Raw genomic sequence first — 21,608 nt, forward strand, 5'->3', positions numbered from 1 at the left:
TCAACAAACATCAGTTCGGTGATCTGCATCTACAGACTGACTCATTATCAACTTACATGTCTTAGAAATACATAAGTTGAAAAATAGCAAAATTTTTAATTGGTGTATCTCCCCCCCCCATACACCAGTACATACTTGCCTCATGACCAACAAGTATAATAAGATTTTTTTCCCCAAAAGTTTGTGAAGTGTATTTTGTTTCAATATCAGAAATTCAATATTAGAAAGTTATACTCGTCATTTTACTTCTCTGTGTTTTTAATCCAATACTTAACATAAAATATTTAGATGTAAAAATTAGAAAATTATAATCATTTGACAACAATGTGTGTATTTTTATATCTCTAAAGTTATTATGTAAGTCGATGTTGAAATATCATTTTTTATGCGTGTATTTGTTTGTTACAAATATAATATTGTCAAGAGAAATATATTAGTTAATTTACATTTAATAAAAATTTTAGCCCAACTAGCCCGATGGGCTAGTCTAAAACTTGAACATTTAGGGTTAGGATTAAAAAAATGTAACCGAATTTTTTTTCAACCCGATTAACCCATACCCGAATAACTCGACAACTGAATAGGACTGACTCGAAACCAAGTGGGTTGGCCCGATTAACATCCCTAACTGCAGGAGTGTATGTTAAGTTATGGTCGGACATAATTCTCGAGAGATTACAAGTGTAACCCTCATAGTCCCATTATTACTGGGACCGAACATTTCTGGTTGTTGTGGGAGTCTTTCTAGGTCAATACCTGGTGCAATTATGAGAGACCAACATGCGGGCTCTCCTGATCAACTATAGAAGACCAACGGGCAAACGAGTCTCCATGTGGACGAACATACTCAACAGATTGAGCCACGATCTATTGGGCTTCGAACGAATCGGTGCAAAAGAAGACATATACTTTTAGCACAACAGAGTCTAAGGTATGGCCTAAAGACCAAGATTCAAGATTCAAGCCCACAGACACAGACTCAAAACGGAACCGAAATCAGGATCAAGCATAGAGCAAGGTCTTGTACGAACTCCGGACTGGTGACGGTGGCAGCGCGCGCACATGTGCGCTTCACAGCCATCACTTGTGCACAAGTGTATCTATATAATAAGTTATATATGTGATTAATTAATGTAAATTAGATAATGTGGATTAAACATTAACTAACCTTTAATAATTATTACTTTATCCCACGACTTCACATTCAAGCAACCAATTTTAATTAATCTTTCATTCATTCTGACTCACCCGAAATCGATTTTGAATAAATAAATATAATGCAATCATCTACTCGGAACGTAGATCAATCTTATGCTACTTAACTCTAAAAAATTAAATGTCTTATTACTCAAAATATTTAAATATTAGTCTTATCATAACTAATTTAATCTCTCACGTGGGTGGAAATAACCAAATACAATATGCAAACACATGTCTCTATCCTCAAAAGACACTAGTGCATCAGGATAGATGGTTTGCAGTTTTGAACCATCCTTAGCCAACACTATTGGATATTAGCAGATTGGTAGAACTCAATGTCTGTTGCGTCCCGGAGGGTTGATTGAACAGGTGTATGGGGGGGAGAATACACTTGTAAGCTATTTTTGCGAATCGAAAACACACAAACCAAATCTTCAGTTGGAAAGTGGGTGTAGACTGATACTGAAGTGACTTCAGTATTTTGATTTCAGTCAAGCACAGAGCTTTAACTGATATCCACGTAAGGCTTCAGTCTAGAGTTTGTAAAATAGAGTAGAGTTATAAATCTTACTGACTATCAATTGATTGATCAGTTAGACTAATAACTCAGGAGCAGAAATTTAAACTTAATTCAAATAGCCTTTTAGAAAGATTGTCACTTAATAAAATCCTTAGTTACACTTTTTAGTTAAGCCAGTTCAATTGTAAAACAAGTTTAACGTAGATAAGAAATAACTGAAATCAGATAAAGAACACAAGAATTTTTACGTGGTTCGGAAAGCAAATTCCTACGTCCACGGTCAGATGATCAATTTGACAATCACTCTGGGCTAATGCTTACGGGTGCACAGCAAACCTTACAACTGAAAATCAGATTTTCAATACCAACGCACTGGGTTGGATTTCTCGCTCACTCTTAGCACGCTAAGACACACAAATGCCTTTGTAGCGCTTGGCTAAGATCTCTGGAGTCAGAGCCCTGGTCTGAACTCCTCTCTACTGAAACACTCTTTTCACTCGGTTGAAAAGGGGTTCGAAATCTACCAACTAAGATTACTGAGAACAGACTCTCAAGTAATCGAAAACTTAGGCTTTGAATAATACAAGGATTTGCCTAAGGTAATAAGAGAATGTAGATAATCAGGGAACTGATTTAGGCTTTGGGGATTCTCTTCTTCGATTCAAACTTTTGAAGGCAGTTGAAGGCTGAGTTGCAAATTTGGCAGAGGTTCAGCTTGTGCATTTGAATCGGTAGTGATTGTAGTGTTCCTCGAGCTCTATTTATAGACGAAGGCTTGAATAGATCCGTTGGCTGAGATGGTCTTCAAGAGTTCGTCCGTTGTGAGAGTAAATTTGAATTTGGCTGGCTACAATCTTCGAGGTTCCTGTTTTGATGAAGGACGGCGTCTCAAGGCACAACAGGTAGGGCGCCTCTGAAAAGTTTTCACCAAATAGGAACTCTCTGCAGAGAAAAGACGATCTTCTAAATCTCTGCATTTAATGCGGCTGTAGGAGCATTTAATGCTAGTTTCAGCGTTTTAGTCCGATGAAGAATGTCAACTGATACTTGTCATGAGTATCAGTCCGCTAATTCCACGTGGTCCGCATTAAAACTTCAGTTATCACTGATAGTTCAAGTGAAACTCTCGTCCAGTCAATACATCAGTATTTGACTTTGTCCTTTCACAGCTATCTTCAGTCGATGTCTTTATTCTTCAGTCTTCAATTTTCAGCAGTCTAACTAGAAATTTTCAATTTGAATGATAATTATATTATTTTTCTAAAACTAGCAACTTATTATGTACATATAATTAAAATTTTATTTAATTATTAGCATAGTTGGCCGATTATAACGGTGAAGCAAAAATCTGTTCTTTTTTCTTCCTTTCTTCTGTAATTTATCTTTTCTCTAGATCATGTTATTTCATTTAAAAAATTAGTATGAAATATGTATCTTAAAATGAAGATTGTGACACGAAATCTAATTTGAGATGTGATATGTAAAAATTTAATTTAAAGTGAAAAAGTTATAAATTATATTCTTTTCGTTCACGAAAAAGAGTCCTACTTACCCAATTCTTTTGTCCATGAAAAACAGTCTTATTTAATTTTTTGAACCATCACATCATACATTTTTGCCTATATTTAACTATAGATTGCACTTTCATTCTATTTTTTTAAACTAATACTCCCTCTATGCCTAAAAATTGTGACCCAATATGGAGGGCACAGATTTTAAGAAAAAAATGTGATAGTTGTGTTTGAGTGGAGATTGACTCCCACAACTTTTTGTAAATAATGTGAGGGAAAGTTTGTGGGATCATTTTCAAATAAGTAAATATCACAATTTTCAGGGACGTCCCGATATGATAATGAGGTCACAATTTTTAGGGACAAAGGGAGTAATATACTTTTTTTTTGTTGTACTAACACTACCCTTACAAATTGTATCTTTATTCTACTTATAAAAATTTTACTCCCTCCGTCCCAAACGAAATGTCCTGTTTTCCTTTTTAGGCTGTCCCAAACGAAATGTCCTGTTTCCTTTTTTGGCAATACACTCTCTCTCTATACTTAATATTTAAATAATTTCCATCCAACCCACTTTATCTACTTTTTACACATTTCTTAATCTTCGTGCCGAAAAAAAATAGGACATTTCGTTTGGGACGGAGGGGGTATTAAAATTCGTGTCCACACTCAAATGAGATTGTATTTCGTGGACAGAGGGAGTAATCATTTTCTATTTTTGTTTCTTATGCTTTCTATTTATTTTATTTAAAAAAATTAGTAATAGAACATTATATAATTTTGATAGAATAATACTATATTATATAGTATAATTTATTATAAGAAACACTATATCAATGTAAATCTTATTTAACATATTAAGATTGCTTTTAATTTATTTTATCTTTTTAGCTATAATGATTACCATGGATGGGCTATTCTTATTGGATGACTTAAAATGGGCATGATTTGAAAACTTGCAAAGGAAATGTGTGAGTAAAATTAGAGGCCCATTTACGGATACGGCCCCTTCTTCTCAATTCTTTAATAAAATCGTCACAATCAACAATAATACGGCATTCTCAGCAATTCTGGTTACTCCGGCATCTCCAATTCTGGTTAATCAAATATTCCGGCACAGTTTAATCCCACAGCAGAATAGCCGAATAAACGGGTAAATTTTAAGATTCTCGTGTTTTGCCCTCAACTTCTAGTTTTTGATTCTAGGGTTTTGAATATCGGAGTCGATATGATCATCGTTTTAACTTCGAGTATCCCTATTCTCTGCCTTTTTTTTTTCTTTTTTTTTTTGAGGTAACTATTTTCTGCTTTTCAGTAACCTATGTATAATTTACTTTATATACGGTCAGAAATTAGACATACAAAAATGGGGACTCTTTGTTGCTAAATGTATACTAACTGAACTCAGTGGTTTGGGTGTTGAATACACTGGAAAGGCAGCTCTGACGTATTGATTCCTAACAATACTCGTGCTGCTTTTTTGTTTTTGTTTTTTCCATTTTAGATTGAGGATCATTTGACCTCTAAGTTTTGCCAGATTTGGTGAGTGCTCTATGTAATTCGTGATGTATGATAGTCTAGGTTTGGAATTCTGGCCCTCCTAATTGCTGGTGGATGTTTGCTTCATATGTTGTATGTGCTTTATGGTCTTGAACAAAAACATTTATGCATTTTAGTAAACCCTTTTGTTTTCTTTTGGTTTATTCATGAATATCGATATGCTAAGCTGATCTCTAATGTCAAGATTGTTTAACGTTTGCAGGTTGATATCTTCGCTGGCCTTTAATATCATGGTATTGTCGGGACCTCCTTTTTTGCTCCATTGCTTGATGAATTTGATTCCCTCGTCTTACCACACATATCTATTCTTGTCTGTACCTGGTCTTATCTTATGTTGATCTTGTTTTTATGCTTTTATGTCAAAGATGTGATTAATCCGTAACTCTTATGTTTCTATACGTGCTCATTAGTGTTTTCTTTCTCATTAGGCTTCAGTATGTTTTGAGAGGTTATTTACATACATGAAATTTTGTACTTGTGATTGGCTGCATTTTCCATTTATAGTGCCCTGATTAGTTTCTTATATTACAAGTGCAGGACCATTTCAATTTGAATGATGAAAAAGTAGAGGGCCGATTGTATGTGGGTAACCTTGATCTGAGGATAACAGAGTACGCGAATGCATTAGTTGCAAGTTCTTTTATGTCTGACTAATTTCTGCATGATGGAGTATGATATCTTTGAATCTCTGCAGGGCAGCTCTAATCAAGATGTTTTCTCCATTTGGAAAAATTGTATCAGAAGACTTCCTATGGCATACTCGTGGCCCTAAGCGTGGAGAGCCACGTGGTTATGCTTTCATCCAGTTCAGCTCTAAAGAGGTAAGTTTGTGTTTGGTGGTTGATTTCTTGACATAGCCAATAACTGATTCCTGCTTTTAAAGTGAGCATGCAGGAAGCTATTCAGGCCAAGGAGAAGATGCACGGAAGAATGGCTTGTGGACGCCCATTAGTTGTTCGTCTTGCCAGTGAGAAATACCCCATGGACGGCTCAGCTAATTCTTCCAAGACCGGTGAAGGGAGCAGCAGGTCCGTTAACTGTGGAGGTAGCGCTGGGCAAACTAGCCGGACTGCTAAAATAGCCGCGATAAAGAACAAACTAAAGGCGATTGATGAAGAAGGCCACAATAAAACCTCCAAAAAGCACAAGCAAAGCGATGAGCATTGCGCCACCACTCCTCAAGGATGAAGCCTTTTCGTATTGTATCATTTCGGAAGGTTTTTTTTATGTCGGATGTGCTTGTCTCTACTGTAATTTTATTAATGAAGACACCGACTTTATTATCAGATACTATTACAATTCACATTTATCTCCACTATAGCGTCAGAAATTAAAAATGTCGGCTCAACTCCCATAAAATAGTTATTTCTACGTTGTTTCAACGTGAAGGCGTCAAACTTCGCCTTTTCTGTCAATTTTTTTGAAAAAAAATAAAGATTTATATTAGGTTGATTATATTTATATTCTTAGCCCTCATTAAGCCATCTATCTAAAATAATAAAAAAATTACTCCCTCCGCCCCACGAATCTTCACACGTTTTTCTTTTTGGGTCATCCTACGAATCTTGACACATTTTCAATTAAGGTAACTTCTCTCTCATACTTTATCATTTTTATCATATTCTCTCTCCTACGTTATCATTTTTATACTTTATTAACTACACACTTAAAACATTAATCTACAATTCATTAATTACCTTTATTAACTACACACTTAAAACATTAATCTACAATTCATTAATTACCTCTATTAACTACACACTTAAAACATTAATCTACAATTCATTAATTACCGTGCCGAAACCAAACGTATCAAGATTCGTGGGACGGAGGGAGTACTATTTTTACCTTGTATTTCATAGCTTGTAATAAATTAATTATTTTATTTAAATAAATATGAAAGAACATAATTCTCAATAGTATTTTTTGACACTTGTTTGTTGCACTTGAATTTTTTTACTTTCCCCAACCTTTGTAGATCTCAAAACAATGTCATCTTGGTTGTTAGGAGGATATGGGAGAATGAAGCCTGAGAACAACTCAATATGCCTAATATGAGTCATGTACTAAAAATCAAATCACCTTCTCGAGAGCTTCATACAAACCCATCATAACTCATATTTTCTTCATTATTTGTGTATTCAAAAATATGAAATTCAATGGTGTATACGACCGCATAAGCTGCATTTGCATTGCAAACCTCCAATGGATCCACTGCTTCGTTGTAGTCGCGATGGGGTTTATGGCCTTGGTGAAATTCCAGAATGAAACATTTTTTAGTGAGAGATCAACTTATTTAATTTGAAGAGAAATAAGAGGGCGATGCAATATAGATTTAACACTTTCATGTGATTCTCAAAATTTACTTAAATAAAATTATCAATTTATTACAAATTTAATTTAATTTGAGACTATGAAATATAGAACAAAATAATAAATTTTTAATTATTATTTAAATAAGGAGCTATAGTGAGGGCTAGGAATATAATCACCCTTTATTTTATTATTGTCATGTAACGGCTTCAACTTTTTCTCCGGTCCGTGTAACGACATAATCTTGAAGTGAGAACCCAAACCAAGCCCACGGGCCAAAATGAAAATTTCAGCCCAGCCCAAATTAATTAAACGTGACGAGTGGGATTCCCATTTCTTCCCGTATTTTAATGAGATTTTTGGGGGTATGTTATTGCAGACAAGAATTTGTTAGAAAAGACCAGACCTTGTTGTGCCTTAAAAACTAGGGTGGCGAGGCCAAAAAACAAAAGCTACTACTGGATAAACAAATAAAAAGTAAAGAAACACAAACAAAAAAAATGGAGAATTCAAATAAACAAAAATTAGTGTGTTGATTAGGTCATACTCCTCAGCGGGTAATAGGACTCCAATTCCAGCTCAGCTTTTGCGTAAAGTGGTAACGATTCTCTCAACCAGCAACAAATATACCCAAGCAATCAAAGTCCAATATACATTTAAGTTCAAAATCATGACAGCCTACTCACAAACAGGGAGGGGAGGAGAAGAAAAAGAAAAAAAAGGGCCTTATGCGTACCAAAAAGACATAACTGAGAAACTACCTTGGCCACGATTCCTATCACGATAGCCTCCAGTTGTTTAAATCAAACTATCAACACTATGACTGCACAACTTTATTCTGTTTAACACAAGCGGGTACTTTGAAGGACTGGCACTTCCACATCGATGACGTCCTCTCCACCGGACCCAGCAAACTGTTACTAGAAAACAAGGGCTGATCGTCCGCGCCACTTCTCACGGCATTACCTTGAGCTTTCAGCTCCTCTTTTGGACTAGTTTGATCCTTGAAGCTACAAATGCTCAAAGGCAATTTCTTCTGCTTAATTCTTCCCCTCTTTCTACTAAAGCTATCCAGGACTTCACCGTCGTCCACCTTCAGCCGTTCAGTTTTACTGTGGCGAGATCCATCTCCATTGTCCAGCTTCAGTTGGTCGCTGTTGTCATGCTTGGAAGTGTTCAAATCTACCATAATCATGTCTATCTTCCTTATAGGGCTTTCGGTCTCTACTTCTACTACACCATTACCATTGCTTCTTGCTGCAGACTGTCTATCCCCTTCGCCAACTTGAACTCCATTAGTAATGCTAGTTCTCCCAGAAGAAGCAGAGCTTTTCAGCCTTTTATGCTTGTGACTCTTGGCATCAGAACCTGGTGAGTTCTTCAAAATTCTTGGGGAGCTGTTGATGACCCGATGCAAATTGCGAGCCAATTCTTCATCTGTTCTTGTACTGCTTTTATTTTTGTTATACAATGCTTCAACAGTTACATGCTTCTTCATCTTGTTCTTTTTCAGAAATTTTTCTTTGTTACCTGTCTCATCTGAAAGGATGGCAACAAGATCTAAGGCACTTTTGGCGGCAGCCACTGCCTTTGCTGCTTTTGCAGCCTTCTCTTCAGCATTGGCTCTTGCAGCCTCTGCAACCTTGGCAGCTTTCATAGCAGCAATTCTAGAGGCTTCAACAATCTCCTCATTCGAGAGACTTGGATTACTCAACTGGGACCTCAATGCATTATTGAGATGGACATCATGTTCGCTCCCAGCACTACTAGGAGTTGATGGTGTGGGGGAATTAACATCAGAGTTCTGTCTCTTCAATCCAGCTAGAAGCCGCTTTCGAGGTGGCAGATGTGCATCCGCATCCAAGTGATTAACATTGCATGTGTTAGTTTCCATGCAAATAAGTTTGTCAGAAACCTTCACAATTCAAGCAAGAAGGAATGTTTAACCTTAAGCGTACAATTCCCAGCTACAAGCGCCCTGATATAAATCCAAAGTTGTCAAAACCCACATGAGACTTGAAACCTCTAAAAGCCAAACATAACTCTTAACTGTCAAACAAATCTAATACGCCAATTATAAGTTGAGAAATAAAGCCACCCTAAAAAGATTAGGCAGAATATTGAGGAAATAACAAACAGACTCAATTGGGAAGTTTTTGAGCCATACTGAAAAAGAAATTCAGTAAAATCAGCATCCACCTAAGAGTCGTGCAAATCAGATTGAGCTAAACTCTACAATCAGACACACTTACTATAGAAGTTTGAAGCATAAACCGTGATCAGAGTCGAAAGATTATCTTAGAGCAGATGAAACTAGGGTTTTTTTAAAGAGGATACACACAAGGAAATGAGGACACGAAGAAACCCTAAGATTTCGTTTGAAACTACAGATCCGCATAATAAAATTAGCGCGAAGTCATAAATATGTCCTGTGATGATGATGATGATGATGGATGGTGGTGATGATAACAACGGCAATCAATAAACAAACTATATTAAATTATCGAAAATTCAAACAACACGAAATCAATTCCTTTTACCTGCAAATGAAATAAATCAAAAATCTCCCGACAAGAATTTCAACTCCAGATAATTATCCATTCTCATCTGATGCTTTTAACTCTCACAAAAATCTCGCCACCAAATCCTCGCAAAAGATCAGTTTGGCCCTTAGATTCATTCAAACCTCCTGAACTCCACTTCTCATCGATCTCAGCCAAAAATCACGACGCATGTGAAAACCGCAGAAATGCGACGCCGCGCTCCGCCGTGGCGTGATTGGATCAATGAACAGAGAATTACCGGCGTAGGATCACGGAGCTAAGAAAATCCATGCGATGATTTCGACGATGAGAATTTCGGATTTGATGAATTTTAATACATATATATATTTCTCTTGTTTGTGTGAAGGATTTGTTAAGAATTTCTCGAGCTTATTTGTGAGAAATGGGATGGGGCTTTGCAGGAGTGATTTCACCACGTATTTGTGATGGCCTGTCGGACGAATTTACCCTCGTCTTTGAAAAGACGAAACTACCCCTCTCTAGCCCTAAACATCTACATCTTCATATTTATCGCTACTATTTCAGCAGCACCAATAAATAAATTACAAAACAAATTGTTAAAAGTTTATTTTTTACGAAATAATGTGGACCATTTTAAATGCGACATATCCTCTATGTACAAATTGACCTAATTCCACCATTTGACTTTAAAAACCAAATATTTTAGGCATGTGTCACATTATCTTTTAGAACTTAAATATTATTTGTAATTTAATTGCTTAAATTAAATTATATCCATTTCTCACCACGTTGTCTGAGTGTAATAACACCATTTGGATTCGGAAATGAACACGAAATCTAATATTGATCGATTTTTCCGAAAGTCTCATTTGGTGGAGTTCATTTTATTTCTCTATTTCCATCATCAATTATGATCTATAATTCACCTAACAACTGACTTGATTAATAAAAAGGTATTAGATCAAATCTTTAAATTCAGCTGAAAATATCTTTACCAAATATGATGTTATTGCTTGTTCTGTGCTTCTTTCACTAGAGTCACCTTTTAACCATCTCATTATGTTTCTTTTAAACTTAATTAATCCATTACTACTGACTTTCTATCATGAGATTACAGGTTCATTTTTTATTTCACACCAGCTCCACCACTCTAAATAGTTCCTATCTCCTACTTCATTAATAGCTCACCCATCACAATTATTTTTAGAGTTAATTGGCCTTGAATACACAAACTTTGATCCAATTCTAATTTATAACACAAACTTAAAAATTTGAATAATAATTCACCAACTTTCGATTTGTTTGATTTTTCCCATGGAATTGAATTGCTCCAAATCAAAGCTGACTTGAAAAAGAATCGAAAATGATGTGGCAATCAAACAAGATCCGAATTCGATCATAATCAAACACTAAAAAAAATCACAAACTGAATACTAATTTGACCCTTAAAACGATCTTACACATTTTTTTGGAAATGAGATGACAATCGCATTCAGCCGCGGCCATCGTTCACACAATGACACAAACACGCATCAATACCATTTCTGGAAAATCAATCAAATCAACAAATTTACAATATCTGCAGTTTCACAACACAAACATAATCTAGGCTATCTAGCTGTATCTAAAACTATATTAAGAATATAAGATTCCGATTTGATGAAGCCAGGAATGGGGGAGATTCTTGAGAATATCATCTAGAGAAATTAGATGATCAGAAGCTTGAAAAAAGAGTTTCCCCATAGCTCAAAGTAAATGTAATGAGAGCGGGAACTTGTATACTCGACGACTAAAATTCAACAAAAATAACATTATTGAGAACAAGTAAGCACCTTAAAAGGATAGACCAAAGCTAACGATTTTGAGTTTGAGATTAGTAAGATTTTGCGAAAATTGCAACTTCATCTGCTGGATTGCCTGTCATCAAGCATTTCTTTGCCCCCTCCGGCTGTTCAAAAGGAAAACATCGAATGGTTGCCCCTGTTTCTTCTTTCACCTTCAGCTCCTCACTGTCACTGTATAAATCAATAGTGTAACTTGCCGTTAGCACCGTCAGGTCTAAACAAAAGAAAAGCAATCTTTATATTTGAGAATCGGATAAGTATTTCGACGAGCGTGATAAGTACCTGGCTGACCAGGGGCCTCTTGCCCATTTGCCTTGAGCAATTGCCTCTTTAAGCTCACTATAGGAGCTCACATCAACAATGTTGCTACAAAAACACATTTAGTGTCAGAATTTGTCCAAGCACCAGAAACTAAGAAGCAAGGAAGTAAATATTACATGGGAATTCAGTACCCTCAAATACATGGGCCAAATTTCATGCTATTTTTCCCAAATAAGCTTAACTTGATATCACTCAAAAATTGAACAATCAGGAAAAAAAGAAAAGAAAAAAGAAGCTGCTGCAGCACCACCATCAGAAACCAACAACATATTGAACTTTTTTCATGTGAGATTGTCAAGGTAGAGTTGAACTATATCATTTCTTTATCATAGTTGAAGATCCAGGTACCTAACTGCCATTCCAGACAGAAATGTGAAGAGGGCAATCTATTTTGTGGACAACAAAATAAAGAATATATAAAGAAAGAAAGAAATGCACAGTCAAGCACACACATGCACAATTTTATGTCATATCTACCAGCTTTATGGCCGAACATACCCATCACGGAATGATTTTGCGCTTTCAAGAAGAGATGATTGAACCTCATCCAACTTGCCTTTTACATAAGCCACCAAAGTTGACGATTCCATTGATATACCAAAGACTTTCCCTTGTTTCCCAGGAATATCTCTTCTACAAACAACCACACTCCCATTTGAAACATCTCGAGGCCCAATTTCGATCCTCAAAGGGACACCCTAGATAAGAGTAAGAAATATTAAAACAAACCCTATGTCCCTATCTTGCCATATAAAAAGTGTAGTCAAGAATTACAAAATGGTCTGGTCCCATCTAAAATCAAACCCCACAATGTGCAATTTTTTTAAAACGGAACAGGTAATACTAAGTTAAACCTATTCAAACATTAAACGTCACTCAAAACAGCCAAAAAAATTCCCAGAGCAATTTTCCAATGATGCCCTATCTTCAATGAGTCAATGACACAGCCATGATACAAAGTGGTGACAAGAATTTACCTTCATTTCCCAGAAGTTGAACTTCCAACCAGGTGTTCTCTGCTCTGCATCATCAATTTTAACCTTGATTCCTGCAGCTTGAAGAGTTTCCTTCACAGATGAGGCAGCCCCCAGAACTCCAGCCTTATCGTCTGCCTTCTTCCATATTGGGACCACTATGACCTGAAAGCATCCACTGGTTAGAAAATATAATTTGTTCTAACTATAAGCATGTGAAAAAATAAAAGTTCACCAGCCTAATGTATGTTACAGTAGTCCAGAATCTCAGAAGAATATAGTTGACAAAAAGTAAATCTTCATATAAAAGATAGAACACCAGTTACAGAGTTACCTGGATGTGAGGGAAGAATCACTTTAGCGATGTAGTATAGCGATTGGTTTTCTTTAATCGAGCATTTCTCAGTTCATTTTTTAAACGTATGTTTCATAATGAACTCAAGCACCCCAAGAGTTGAGAGGCACGTGTATTAGCGAATAAATTTAAATGCTGTCAAAGGTGCCATCAAAGTACCTGTATTGGGGCTAGGTTTGGGGGAAGCATCAATCCAGCGTCATCACCATGAGTCATGATAATACCGCCAATAAACCTGGTGCTAATTGCCCATGATGTTTGCCACACATGCTTCCTTTCGCCATTTTCATCCATGAACTGAGAAGGCACTCATTCTATCAGATGGTAGAAGTTCCAACATATAGCATGTGCAGGGAAGAAAACACTTTCACGTGTTAAAGCCTAGGTAGGATGTACAATTTCTGAACCTATAACAGGATTCAAGCAAAACTGCCCCACTTCCAGCCCCTCCCCCCAAAACACCCAAGATTTCCACCATAAGTACATAAGAAGCCTATTGTGGAGAACTTGCCTTTATCAATTTGGTGACCAGCTGTATTAGCTGCAGTCCTTATGTACACAGTCATTTTGTCAAAACTTTTATGATTTGAAAAGAAGCATAATAATGTACAGAAGCTTCTCTGGATTCATGACAACTCAGAGTAAGAAGTTAATACACAGTAATGTTCTCCATGAAGTAATATAGGAAAGACCAAGTAGAAAACATGCTAGACCGTAATGTTCTCCATGAAGTACTATAGGAAAGACCCTATCTCCGACACAGGTGTTCCTCTTCAGCTAAATAACGAAAACATTAAATGAACATTGGAAGAGGCTGCTCCACAAAGTCTTTTATGAGAAGCTAACAACCTGTGTTCCAAATGCACGTGAAAAGTTCTGCCCAAGGTTGTGGCTAGTTCCAGCTTGCAAAGCTTTTCGATCACCCATCATTGCTTCAATGGTATAGGTCTTCGAAGCACCGGCAAAGGTCTCCACCTTCGATTTACGACCCACAACAACAGGTATTGCAGCTTGCTCATAGGCAAATTTTGTGTATACATCAATCATCTGCAATGCCTGCAGTTCCACAGCATGAAGTTCATTAGCTGCAAAACGTAAGACCATCTATCCAATTATATTTAACAAAGAGGAAATTAACCTCTTTTTCTGCTTCCTCTGGACTGGCATGAGCTGTGTGACCTTCCTGCCAGAGAAATTCCAGAGTTCTCACAAATGGTTTGGTACGCATTTCCCATCTTGTCACATTTGCCCACTGAAACAAATTAAACAATTAAATAAGAGCACAGTTGCTCCTCCAGACTGTAAAGCAAATAGATGCAAAAATACCTGGTTGATCATTAGTGGAAGATCACGGTAACTATGAATCCACTGAGTGAACATGTGGTTGACAATTGTTTCACTTGTGGGTCGAACCTGCCAGAACCTCAAGAAGTACAATAATCAAAAAATACACTCAGGTGATATCCTTAAAATAAATCAATATATGAATCAGTTTTCAGTAAAAGAATTGCTGAGGAAAATGATGAATCCTTCAAAAGAAAGGAAATAAGACATTGAAATGTCTTGGCCACTAATATCTACCACAAGCTTTTCTTCAAGCTCCTTTCCTCCTCCAACTGTAACGAGAGCTAATTCTGGACTAAAACCTTCAACATGGCTAGCTTCTTTCTCAATGAATGAGTATGGGATAAACTGCAATCATATTGAATTTAGAAGTTGTAAGTTTAATCTGATTGCATCTAAGTCCTAATTGGTTGGTCAATTAAGTAATAGACACTTGAAGCTACAAATAACCAGGGGACAAGTATCGCAATTGAGTCTCAAGAACGAACTCTTCACACATAATTTAAGAGCTGATAGATGAATAAAGGCCCCAACTTTACATTTGAGACTACTAACTATTTAAATTTTTGTAAAAGAAAGAAACAACAATTTTTTTTTTAGGAAGGGGATGAATCGTTACAAAGGAATGAGTAATCCCCCAAAAGTGATGACATCTTAGCTAAAGATACACAATTTGCATATGAAACTACTAAGATTAAACCGATTTAAATCATTGATTGGACATGGCAGAATTTACTGAATGCCCACTGATTTGAGACACGACCTACTTAACTCTTTGCCACAATTTCTCGATGCTTTCAAACACAAGTTTAAAAGAGTAGCAATCAATTAGGACAAGTCACAAATTCATCAATACAGGGGAGTAAATTGATTTCATTCCGACACACCACAACTGCAGCCGCCATAACCGGGAATTTGAAACAGAACTAATCATATGGATGTTCAATACTCCGATGCGAGTGATGGATAAAACTCACCTGAGGGAAATACATATTACTATGGCCGGTCTCCTTAAACTTCACATTCAAATAGTCCTGCACCAATTAAGAATCTAATTAGCATAAAACTTCGAAACCCTAACTAAATAGGGACCGGAAGCAATGGTGATAAACCTGAATTGCTTCCCAAATGGCGTAGCCGTAGGGACGAATAACCATGGTGCCGCGAACAGGGCCATAATCAGCTAACTCCGCGTTCGCAATTATGTCCAAGTACCAGGCATTGAAGTCCTGCGATCGAGGAGTGATAACTCGATCCTTTTCTGGCTGTAGTCTGGGCTTCTGCGAGGTAGGTTCGAGTTCAGGAGGAGTTGCGGCGATCTCCTTCTCGACGGTGCTACTTTGTACGGAAAATTTTGCGGCGGAGACGGAACGGAGGGGGAGACGCAGCTGGCGGCAGAAGTGATAGCGTGGAACCGCGGCGGCGGCGGCGGAGGAGAGAGAAGTGAGGGAAGGGAGTCTGAGAGCCCCCATTCCGTGGTGGTGGTGTTGCAGACTGAAGAGTGAGACTTCGTATTTGGTTGCTGCATTTCAGATGAGGTTTATAAATCGCTCCACGTTTCTTCTTGTTTTGGTTCTGATATATTTATATCACTTTATGATTCATTATTTTTAGGTTTTATAAAAATATATTTATGTTGTGATTTATAATTATCTTAAATTATTTTTATGATCAAAACATATTAAATATTTTTATAAATTAATTTAATTGATCAATTAAATTATTTTTATAATTATATTGTATTAATCTCAATCACTTTGGCTAATTAAATTGATTTTTTTTAGATAATAGAAATATCTTTTGGGCTCTAAAAAAGAAATTTCTTTTTATATAAGTTCATATGATGAAGTTTCATAAAAGGTTGAAGTGCAGAAAAAAAATGAAAAAAATATATAAATTATTTTTACGTATAATATGATGCAAGATTGATGTGTCGCATTTTTTTAAACATGATTTATTATTACTTTTTAATTTTTTAATTTGACTTACAAAATAATTTAAAATAACATTGTCATCTGAGTATGATCTCATATGAACCTTATAAGATCATATCATTATTTGAAGCTTGAAAGATTATATCTGAATTTTGAACGTCAGACTTCTGAGCATCATCTCGTTTAGAGCTTGAAATACCACATCTTAGTTTTGGGTGTTGGATTTCTAAGCATCACTATCTAGAATTTGAAATATCATAACTAACTTTTGAGCATAATCTCATTTGAAGTTTAAAATAGCATACTTGAGTATCGTATCATATTGATCTTGTAAGATCATAACCAACTTAGGAGAATCATCTCTTTCGGAGCGCAGTCTGTTGGTAAGACGCTTCTCCTCCAACCAATAGGTCGGGGGTTCGAGTCACCCTAGGAGCTAGAGTGTGAGTGGGTTTTTTCCTTTCTTTGATTGTAACAAATTTAAAAAAAAAATAATAATAATAATAATAATAATAATAATTGAGTTATTGAGCATCGTATTGACTAGAGCTTGAAAAATAAAAAATGAATTGTGAGCATCATCTCGTCTGGAATCCGAAATACCATAAATAAATTTTAGGCATCATCTGGTTTCGAGCTTGACATATCACCTCTAATTTCTGAGCATCATATGGTCTAAAACTTGAAAGACCATAATTGAATTATGAGCACCATCTCGTTTAGAGTTTGAGATAGCCTATTCAAATGTGAAATTAAATTCAATCATAACTCCAATTGTCGACTCTCTAGAAAACAACTCTAACAATTTAGATATTTTGTTTATAAATGTACTTTTATTCGTCCAAACCACAATTAATAAGTGATTTTATTCTATTCTCCTCAAACTCATATAGTAATACATGTTAATTTGTTGAACCAATTTAAAATTTATAAATGTTTACATAATCAAATATAACTTGTAACAATAATGATATACTCCTTTTGTCCCGACCTAATAATTTCGTTTCTTTTTGGCACGAAGATTAAGAAATTTGTTTTTTGAAAGATAAGTGGTGTGGTCCATACAACTTTAACATTTAATTATACTCCTAATTTTTGTTTAATCATCTTCACTGACTTAGTGCATTTTGCATTACAAACTGAATTAAATTAAAATAGCTGCTCACTTTAAGTTAAAATTGATGTTGACTTTAATTAAAAATGGCAGCCGAATTAAAAATTGGGAACTGAAATTTGAGATTGCTATATTTCATATAAATGGCGACTGAATTAAAAAATTGGGAACAGAATGCAACATCCCATACAAAAGGAACTTCATAATTTTTGGCGCCACAAAAGGAAACAGCCAAAAAACTTAAACTTTCCTCTAAACAGAATCTATAAGTAGACCAATATTTCTTCACCCTTCTTCATCTCCTTCTTGTGTCTTCCACTTGAAAAATTCAGAGCAATGCACTTGATGGATGTTAGTGAGCAACAAAAGAACCTTGTTGTGCAGTTTCTTCTCCAAAACTCAAAGGATGGAAAACCTATTTACGGCAAACTCAGATCATGCAAGGGTAATTTAATCAAGACTCTTTTGTAAGGCATCCTGACTCAACAAATGCATTTAACTCCTTTTTTATATTTTGTGAAAATAAGTTATAAATAATCAAAGGGCTCAGATGTTCTTAGACATGAAAGAATATAAATGGGAGGCACCACACGAATATAACATGAGTGGAATTAGAGAAAACACGGCTTGCTGAGGAAGCATGAATGCAGGTCATGTTTGAGATGTTAAGTTGTTATCGATAGCAAATTAGAAGGAGAAAGGAGAAAGAAAAATTAGGCGGAGAAAGAGAATAACGTTGAACTCAAAAAAACACATCACCATTTAGACAACAACAAAGATTTATAGTCGAATGAAGAGTTGATTGAGGCATAGTTAATGGCCACGACAAAGGATGGAAGATTTGAATGAAATTAGACATCTTTTGATTGTGGAAATATTATAGTGAGAACCAATCCTCGGAGCCCCAAAGGAAATCCCGCTATGTTATAGTGAGAAACACCCACTCTCTGGACCGCCGCTGCTTCATCCTTTCATCAAAATGGCAAAAAAATCGGATCTTTTGCAGCGTACGTAGAAGCTAATTTTCGAACAAGACCGAGAATGTGATGATGGTTTCCAAAACTCAGGAAATGTAGAAATGAAAGAGATACAATCTGTCAAAGAATCTCATTTTGAAGATTCGAAAAAAGAGGTTGAATTCGAGGTAAACAATGTTCAAATAGTGGCAAGATGACTGGACATCCATGTCAGCCAAAGAGGGTATAAAATCTTGTTAAATTTCCTTTGAATTGAAGATCGGGATGTTAGGACTGCATCTAATTTTCAACCTTTCAACACGAAGAAATGAATAGAAACTACATATGTACCCAACACTGTAGCAACAAAACAAAGGTAAACCGCATTCAGCAGTCAAATAAGTTGACTAAATGACAAGTAACCAATCAATCTACAAGTAAGCTTCAGCATGATAAACCCGATTATCAGCAGCTACTTGAGCTTAGGTGTCTCGATCATCATCAGATCAGAAAAATAGTCATCCTCCCAGCTCATTGTACAAGGCGCCTTTGGCGACTGAGGAGATCGACAAGCAGGTGAGCAGCAGCTAGGAAGCTCAACCATCTCTCCCATTTTAGAATGTTGCACCTGAAATATTAGTGGTTAGTTTTCTTGTCACAAAACCTGCTTTCTATATTCAAATGAAATGAATTTTGCTGATGATGAAATTACATAAAAAAAAAAAGAAGAAGAAAAAGCTACCTTCTTTGATGACAATGGAAGCGCCTTCCTAACTGATGGCAGTGCAGCAATATCTGCAACCAAATAACAAAAACTAATTACTCACCAGAAATAATAATGGGATCAGGTTGATCAATCATTGTTCAAGAGTAAGTTTCTGTACCATTAGCCAGTCCTACTGACTTCAAGAAGTAGTCCTTGTCAACAGTCATCGTCTGAGCTTTGATGCACTCCTGATGATTGTGTAGAAATCTCTCTTCCGCTTCTTCTGCAACAGAATTCAATTTCCTGCCCAAACATGGGATCTGCTTTGGGCGTGGCTTGACCGAGTTTGTGAGGTCACTGAGTGCTTTCCTACCACCAACTCTTCCTTTCTCAGGTGCCTTGGATGATTTGCCTTTCACAGTTGAAGGATCTTTGTCAATAGAGATGACATTTATGGAGCCATCTTTCTTCACGGAGTGAAATGCAGAAGGCTTTCTTGAGTTTGATATGTCGTTAAGTGCTTTCCTTCCACCAAGACCACCTCTCTTATCTGCTTTGGCTACTACATCAGTCTTTCCTCCAGGAGTAGTGCCTGCGCAGGAATCAATGCATGAGCAAACATCTATCATAGATTGATAAGAAATAAATCTTCTTCAGAATAGTGTTGTTTATGATATGAAACAGTAACCACTGTAGAGAAAGTTTAGGTTCTGATCTTGGATCAAGCGTTGAGCTGGGGTTGCCATGAGTGCTTATCTGAAGCTTCGATTGAAAGTCAGAATCTGAGAAACAAAAACAAACAAGATCTAAAATCCTTCCACGAGGTTGTCTGGCAATATGGTTATGACTACTAAAAATGAATCAGCAAGAACAAGAACAAGAACTAGAATTCTTCCACAAGATTAACCAACAACATGGCTATGACTGCTTACTAGAATCTTCAAAACACAATTACATTGTTTTGCTTCTGTACACATGCTGGAAAGCTTTTTGATATTATATGATCTTGATTCTCAATAAATTTAAGAGAAAACTTTGAATTTCATAATATTCCCCTGCAGTTGGAGAGCATCCCTATATAAACGCTTCACATGACATAGACATATTTAGCTTATCAAAAACCAAAAAATCTACAGAACGATATTGTGAACTATTAGCAACACAGTTTATGCCTCCATGAATCTTTAGTTGGCCTATATTACAAGACCTTCTTCATTAATCCCAACAACTTTCTTGGAATGGAGTCAATGGACAATTCTTCTACACATTAAACTTAATCAGTTCTATCACAATATATCCTAAAGATACATAGAACACAAGGAAGTGAGCCACAAAAACTTCAACATTTCTCTTCCTGTCATTATCAGACTTGAAACTTTGTAACTCATCTCCTCTTCCCAATGTAAAAATTACTTGTTATACATCCGCGATTACATCTTAAATTCCAATTTCTCAATCCACCTTCATTTCATCCCATTTATTTTCAAATAATCAAATGCCCAACTTAAAAAATCGACAGATTCCATTATTTTAGATATTAGGCGACTGATGGAGAGGAATGCGCTCTAAATAACAGGTTATATTAGACACCACATAGCGATAAGGTACTCTTCAACACGAACCAAAAAAACAGAATGTGATTACATAAATAAAGCAGATCGAGGTTTTCCAAGATTTAAATTCACAGCACCGTTCAGGTACCTTCACCGTCCTCAATCAAAACAAAGTCATAGACATTCAAATATCCTGATAACCAATTCCTATTTGCTAAAAGCTTTAATACACAACAATTACATATGAAAAAACCACATAGTAAACACGCTTACACAAGATTGAGCACACACAGTCCGATCACATCATCCATAACCATCCATGAAAATCACAGCGAAAAATTACTGGGTTCAAGAAAGATTACTCACAGTATATTTTCAAAGTTTCTTGCTCGGTAACTTCTTTTTTATTATTCTTGGATCAAATAGGGAAATAGATTTCTGTTGCGCTCGTTTACTCTTTGATATCTCAACGGCTATGAAAAATATAGGGCTCTTTGATTTGGGGGCTTTTCAATTTTACTCCGTGTATAAAAAGGCGGTAGAGTCGTAACGGTCAAATTTCGGCCTTCTAAAGAAAACACACTCGTTTATAGGTTTATTTACGAAGTTGCCACTAATAATCACATTTGGGCTTTTTTGGGAATCTGCTAAGTTGGGCCTAGAGCCTTCCTTCACGGACTGAAGAAATTCATTTTTCTAAAATCGCCAATTCTCCTGTGCGACGGTCGCACAGGAGTGCGACGGGTTGACCCGGCCCAAACCCGCCCTCCTGACCCGAAAACCCGACCCGCGTGGGTTTGACCCATACTCCTAATTATTACATTTGTGTATAACAATTGTTACTTTTAATAAACATAATATATACATTTGTTCATATA

General features: G+C 36.2%; 4 protein-coding genes across 6 annotated transcripts; 1 reads left to right on the forward strand and 3 right to left on the reverse strand.

The window, feature by feature from the left end:
- Positions 1–4,200: 4,200 nt before the first annotated feature.
- LOC130993442 (uncharacterized) lies at positions 4,201–6,106 on the forward strand. The gene is made up of 5 exons (XM_057918328.1): positions 4,201–4,384; positions 4,994–5,024; positions 5,329–5,402; positions 5,486–5,612; positions 5,686–6,106. Exons 2-5 carry the CDS (start codon positions 5,022–5,024, stop codon positions 5,977–5,979), a joined length of 498 nt encoding a protein of 165 aa, XP_057774311.1. The 5' UTR covers positions 4,201–4,384; positions 4,994–5,021; the 3' UTR covers positions 5,980–6,106.
- A 1,603-nt stretch (positions 6,107–7,709) lies between these two features.
- LOC130993443 (uncharacterized) lies at positions 7,710–10,175 on the reverse strand. The gene is made up of 2 exons (XM_057918329.1): positions 9,645–10,175; positions 7,710–9,082 (listed from the first exon to the last, which is right to left on the reverse strand). Exon 2 carries the CDS (start codon positions 8,996–8,998, stop codon positions 7,922–7,924), a length of 1,077 nt encoding a protein of 358 aa, XP_057774312.1. The 5' UTR covers positions 8,999–9,082; positions 9,645–10,175; the 3' UTR covers positions 7,710–7,921.
- A 971-nt stretch (positions 10,176–11,146) lies between these two features.
- Positions 11,147–16,023, reverse strand: LOC130993444 (proline--tRNA ligase, chloroplastic/mitochondrial). Of its 2 annotated transcripts, XM_057918331.1 has the most exons (12): positions 15,580–16,023; positions 15,445–15,501; positions 14,705–14,815; positions 14,450–14,536; positions 14,262–14,375; positions 13,973–14,179; positions 13,283–13,420; positions 12,772–12,933; positions 12,293–12,492; positions 11,756–11,839; positions 11,462–11,644; positions 11,147–11,326 (listed from the first exon to the last, which is right to left on the reverse strand). In XM_057918331.1, exons 1-11 carry the CDS (start codon positions 15,937–15,939, stop codon positions 11,503–11,505), a joined length of 1,662 nt encoding a protein of 553 aa, XP_057774314.1. In that variant the 5' UTR covers positions 15,940–16,023; the 3' UTR covers positions 11,147–11,326; positions 11,462–11,502. The 2 variants fall into 2 exon arrangements, with proteins under 2 accessions (XP_057774314.1, XP_057774313.1); XM_057918330.1 differs by having other exon boundaries at positions 11,147–11,644.
- Positions 16,024–18,716: 2,693 nt separating this feature from the next.
- Positions 18,717–21,279, reverse strand: LOC130993445 (uncharacterized). 2 transcript variants are annotated; one of them, XM_057918333.1, is made up of 5 exons: positions 21,097–21,279; positions 19,866–19,959; positions 19,356–19,769; positions 19,214–19,266; positions 18,717–19,099 (listed from the first exon to the last, which is right to left on the reverse strand). In XM_057918333.1, the coding sequence occupies exons 2-5, from the start codon at positions 19,921–19,923 to the stop codon at positions 18,944–18,946; spliced, it is 681 nt and encodes a 226-aa protein (XP_057774316.1). In that variant the 5' UTR covers positions 19,924–19,959; positions 21,097–21,279; the 3' UTR covers positions 18,717–18,943. The 2 variants fall into 2 exon arrangements, with proteins under 2 accessions (XP_057774316.1, XP_057774315.1); XM_057918332.1 differs by having other exon boundaries at positions 21,004–21,226.
- Positions 21,280–21,608: the final 329 nt, after the last annotated feature.

Source organism: Salvia miltiorrhiza, chromosome 7, assembly GCF_028751815.1.
Source record: "Salvia miltiorrhiza cultivar Shanhuang (shh) chromosome 7, IMPLAD_Smil_shh, whole genome shotgun sequence".
NCBI lineage: Eukaryota > Viridiplantae > Streptophyta > Magnoliopsida > Lamiales > Lamiaceae > Salvia > Salvia miltiorrhiza.

What these genes read in the sequence shown, in the direction of transcription:
- LOC130993442 (XM_057918328.1), top strand. An exon ending in CTTGATCTGAGGATAACAGA is followed by an intron (nt 5,403 to 5,485) that starts GTACGCGAATGC and finishes GAATCTCTGCAG; the next exon opens with GGCAGCTCTAATCAAGATGT. An exon ending in TCCAGTTCAGCTCTAAAGAG is followed by an intron (nt 5,613 to 5,685) that starts GTAAGTTTGTGT and finishes GTGAGCATGCAG; the next exon opens with GAAGCTATTCAGGCCAAGGA.
- LOC130993443 (XM_057918329.1), bottom strand. Translation starts at nt 8,998, where the DNA reads ATGGAAACTAACACATGCAATGTTAATCACTTGGATGCGGATGCACAT.
- LOC130993444 (XM_057918331.1), bottom strand. Translation starts at nt 15,939, where the DNA reads ATGGGGGCTCTCAGACTCCCTTCCCTCACTTCTCTCTCCTCCGCCGCC. An exon ending in TTCCACTAATGATCAACCAG is followed by an intron (nt 14,376 to 14,449) that starts GTATTTTTGCAT and finishes AATTTGTTTCAG; the next exon opens with TGGGCAAATGTGACAAGATG. An exon ending in CAAACCTAGCCCCAATACAG is followed by an intron (nt 12,934 to 13,282) that starts GTACTTTGATGG and finishes GGATGCTTTCAG; the next exon opens with GTCATAGTGGTCCCAATATG.
- LOC130993445 (XM_057918333.1), bottom strand. Translation starts at nt 19,923, where the DNA reads ATGGCAACCCCAGCTCAACGCTTGATCCAAGATCAGAACCTAAACTTT. An exon ending in CCTAAACTTTCTCTACAGTG is followed by an intron (nt 19,770 to 19,865) that starts GTTACTGTTTCA and finishes ATTCCTGCGCAG; the next exon opens with GCACTACTCCTGGAGGAAAG. An exon ending in GTCAGTAGGACTGGCTAATG is followed by an intron (nt 19,267 to 19,355) that starts GTACAGAAACTT and finishes ATTTGGTTGCAG; the next exon opens with ATATTGCTGCACTGCCATCA.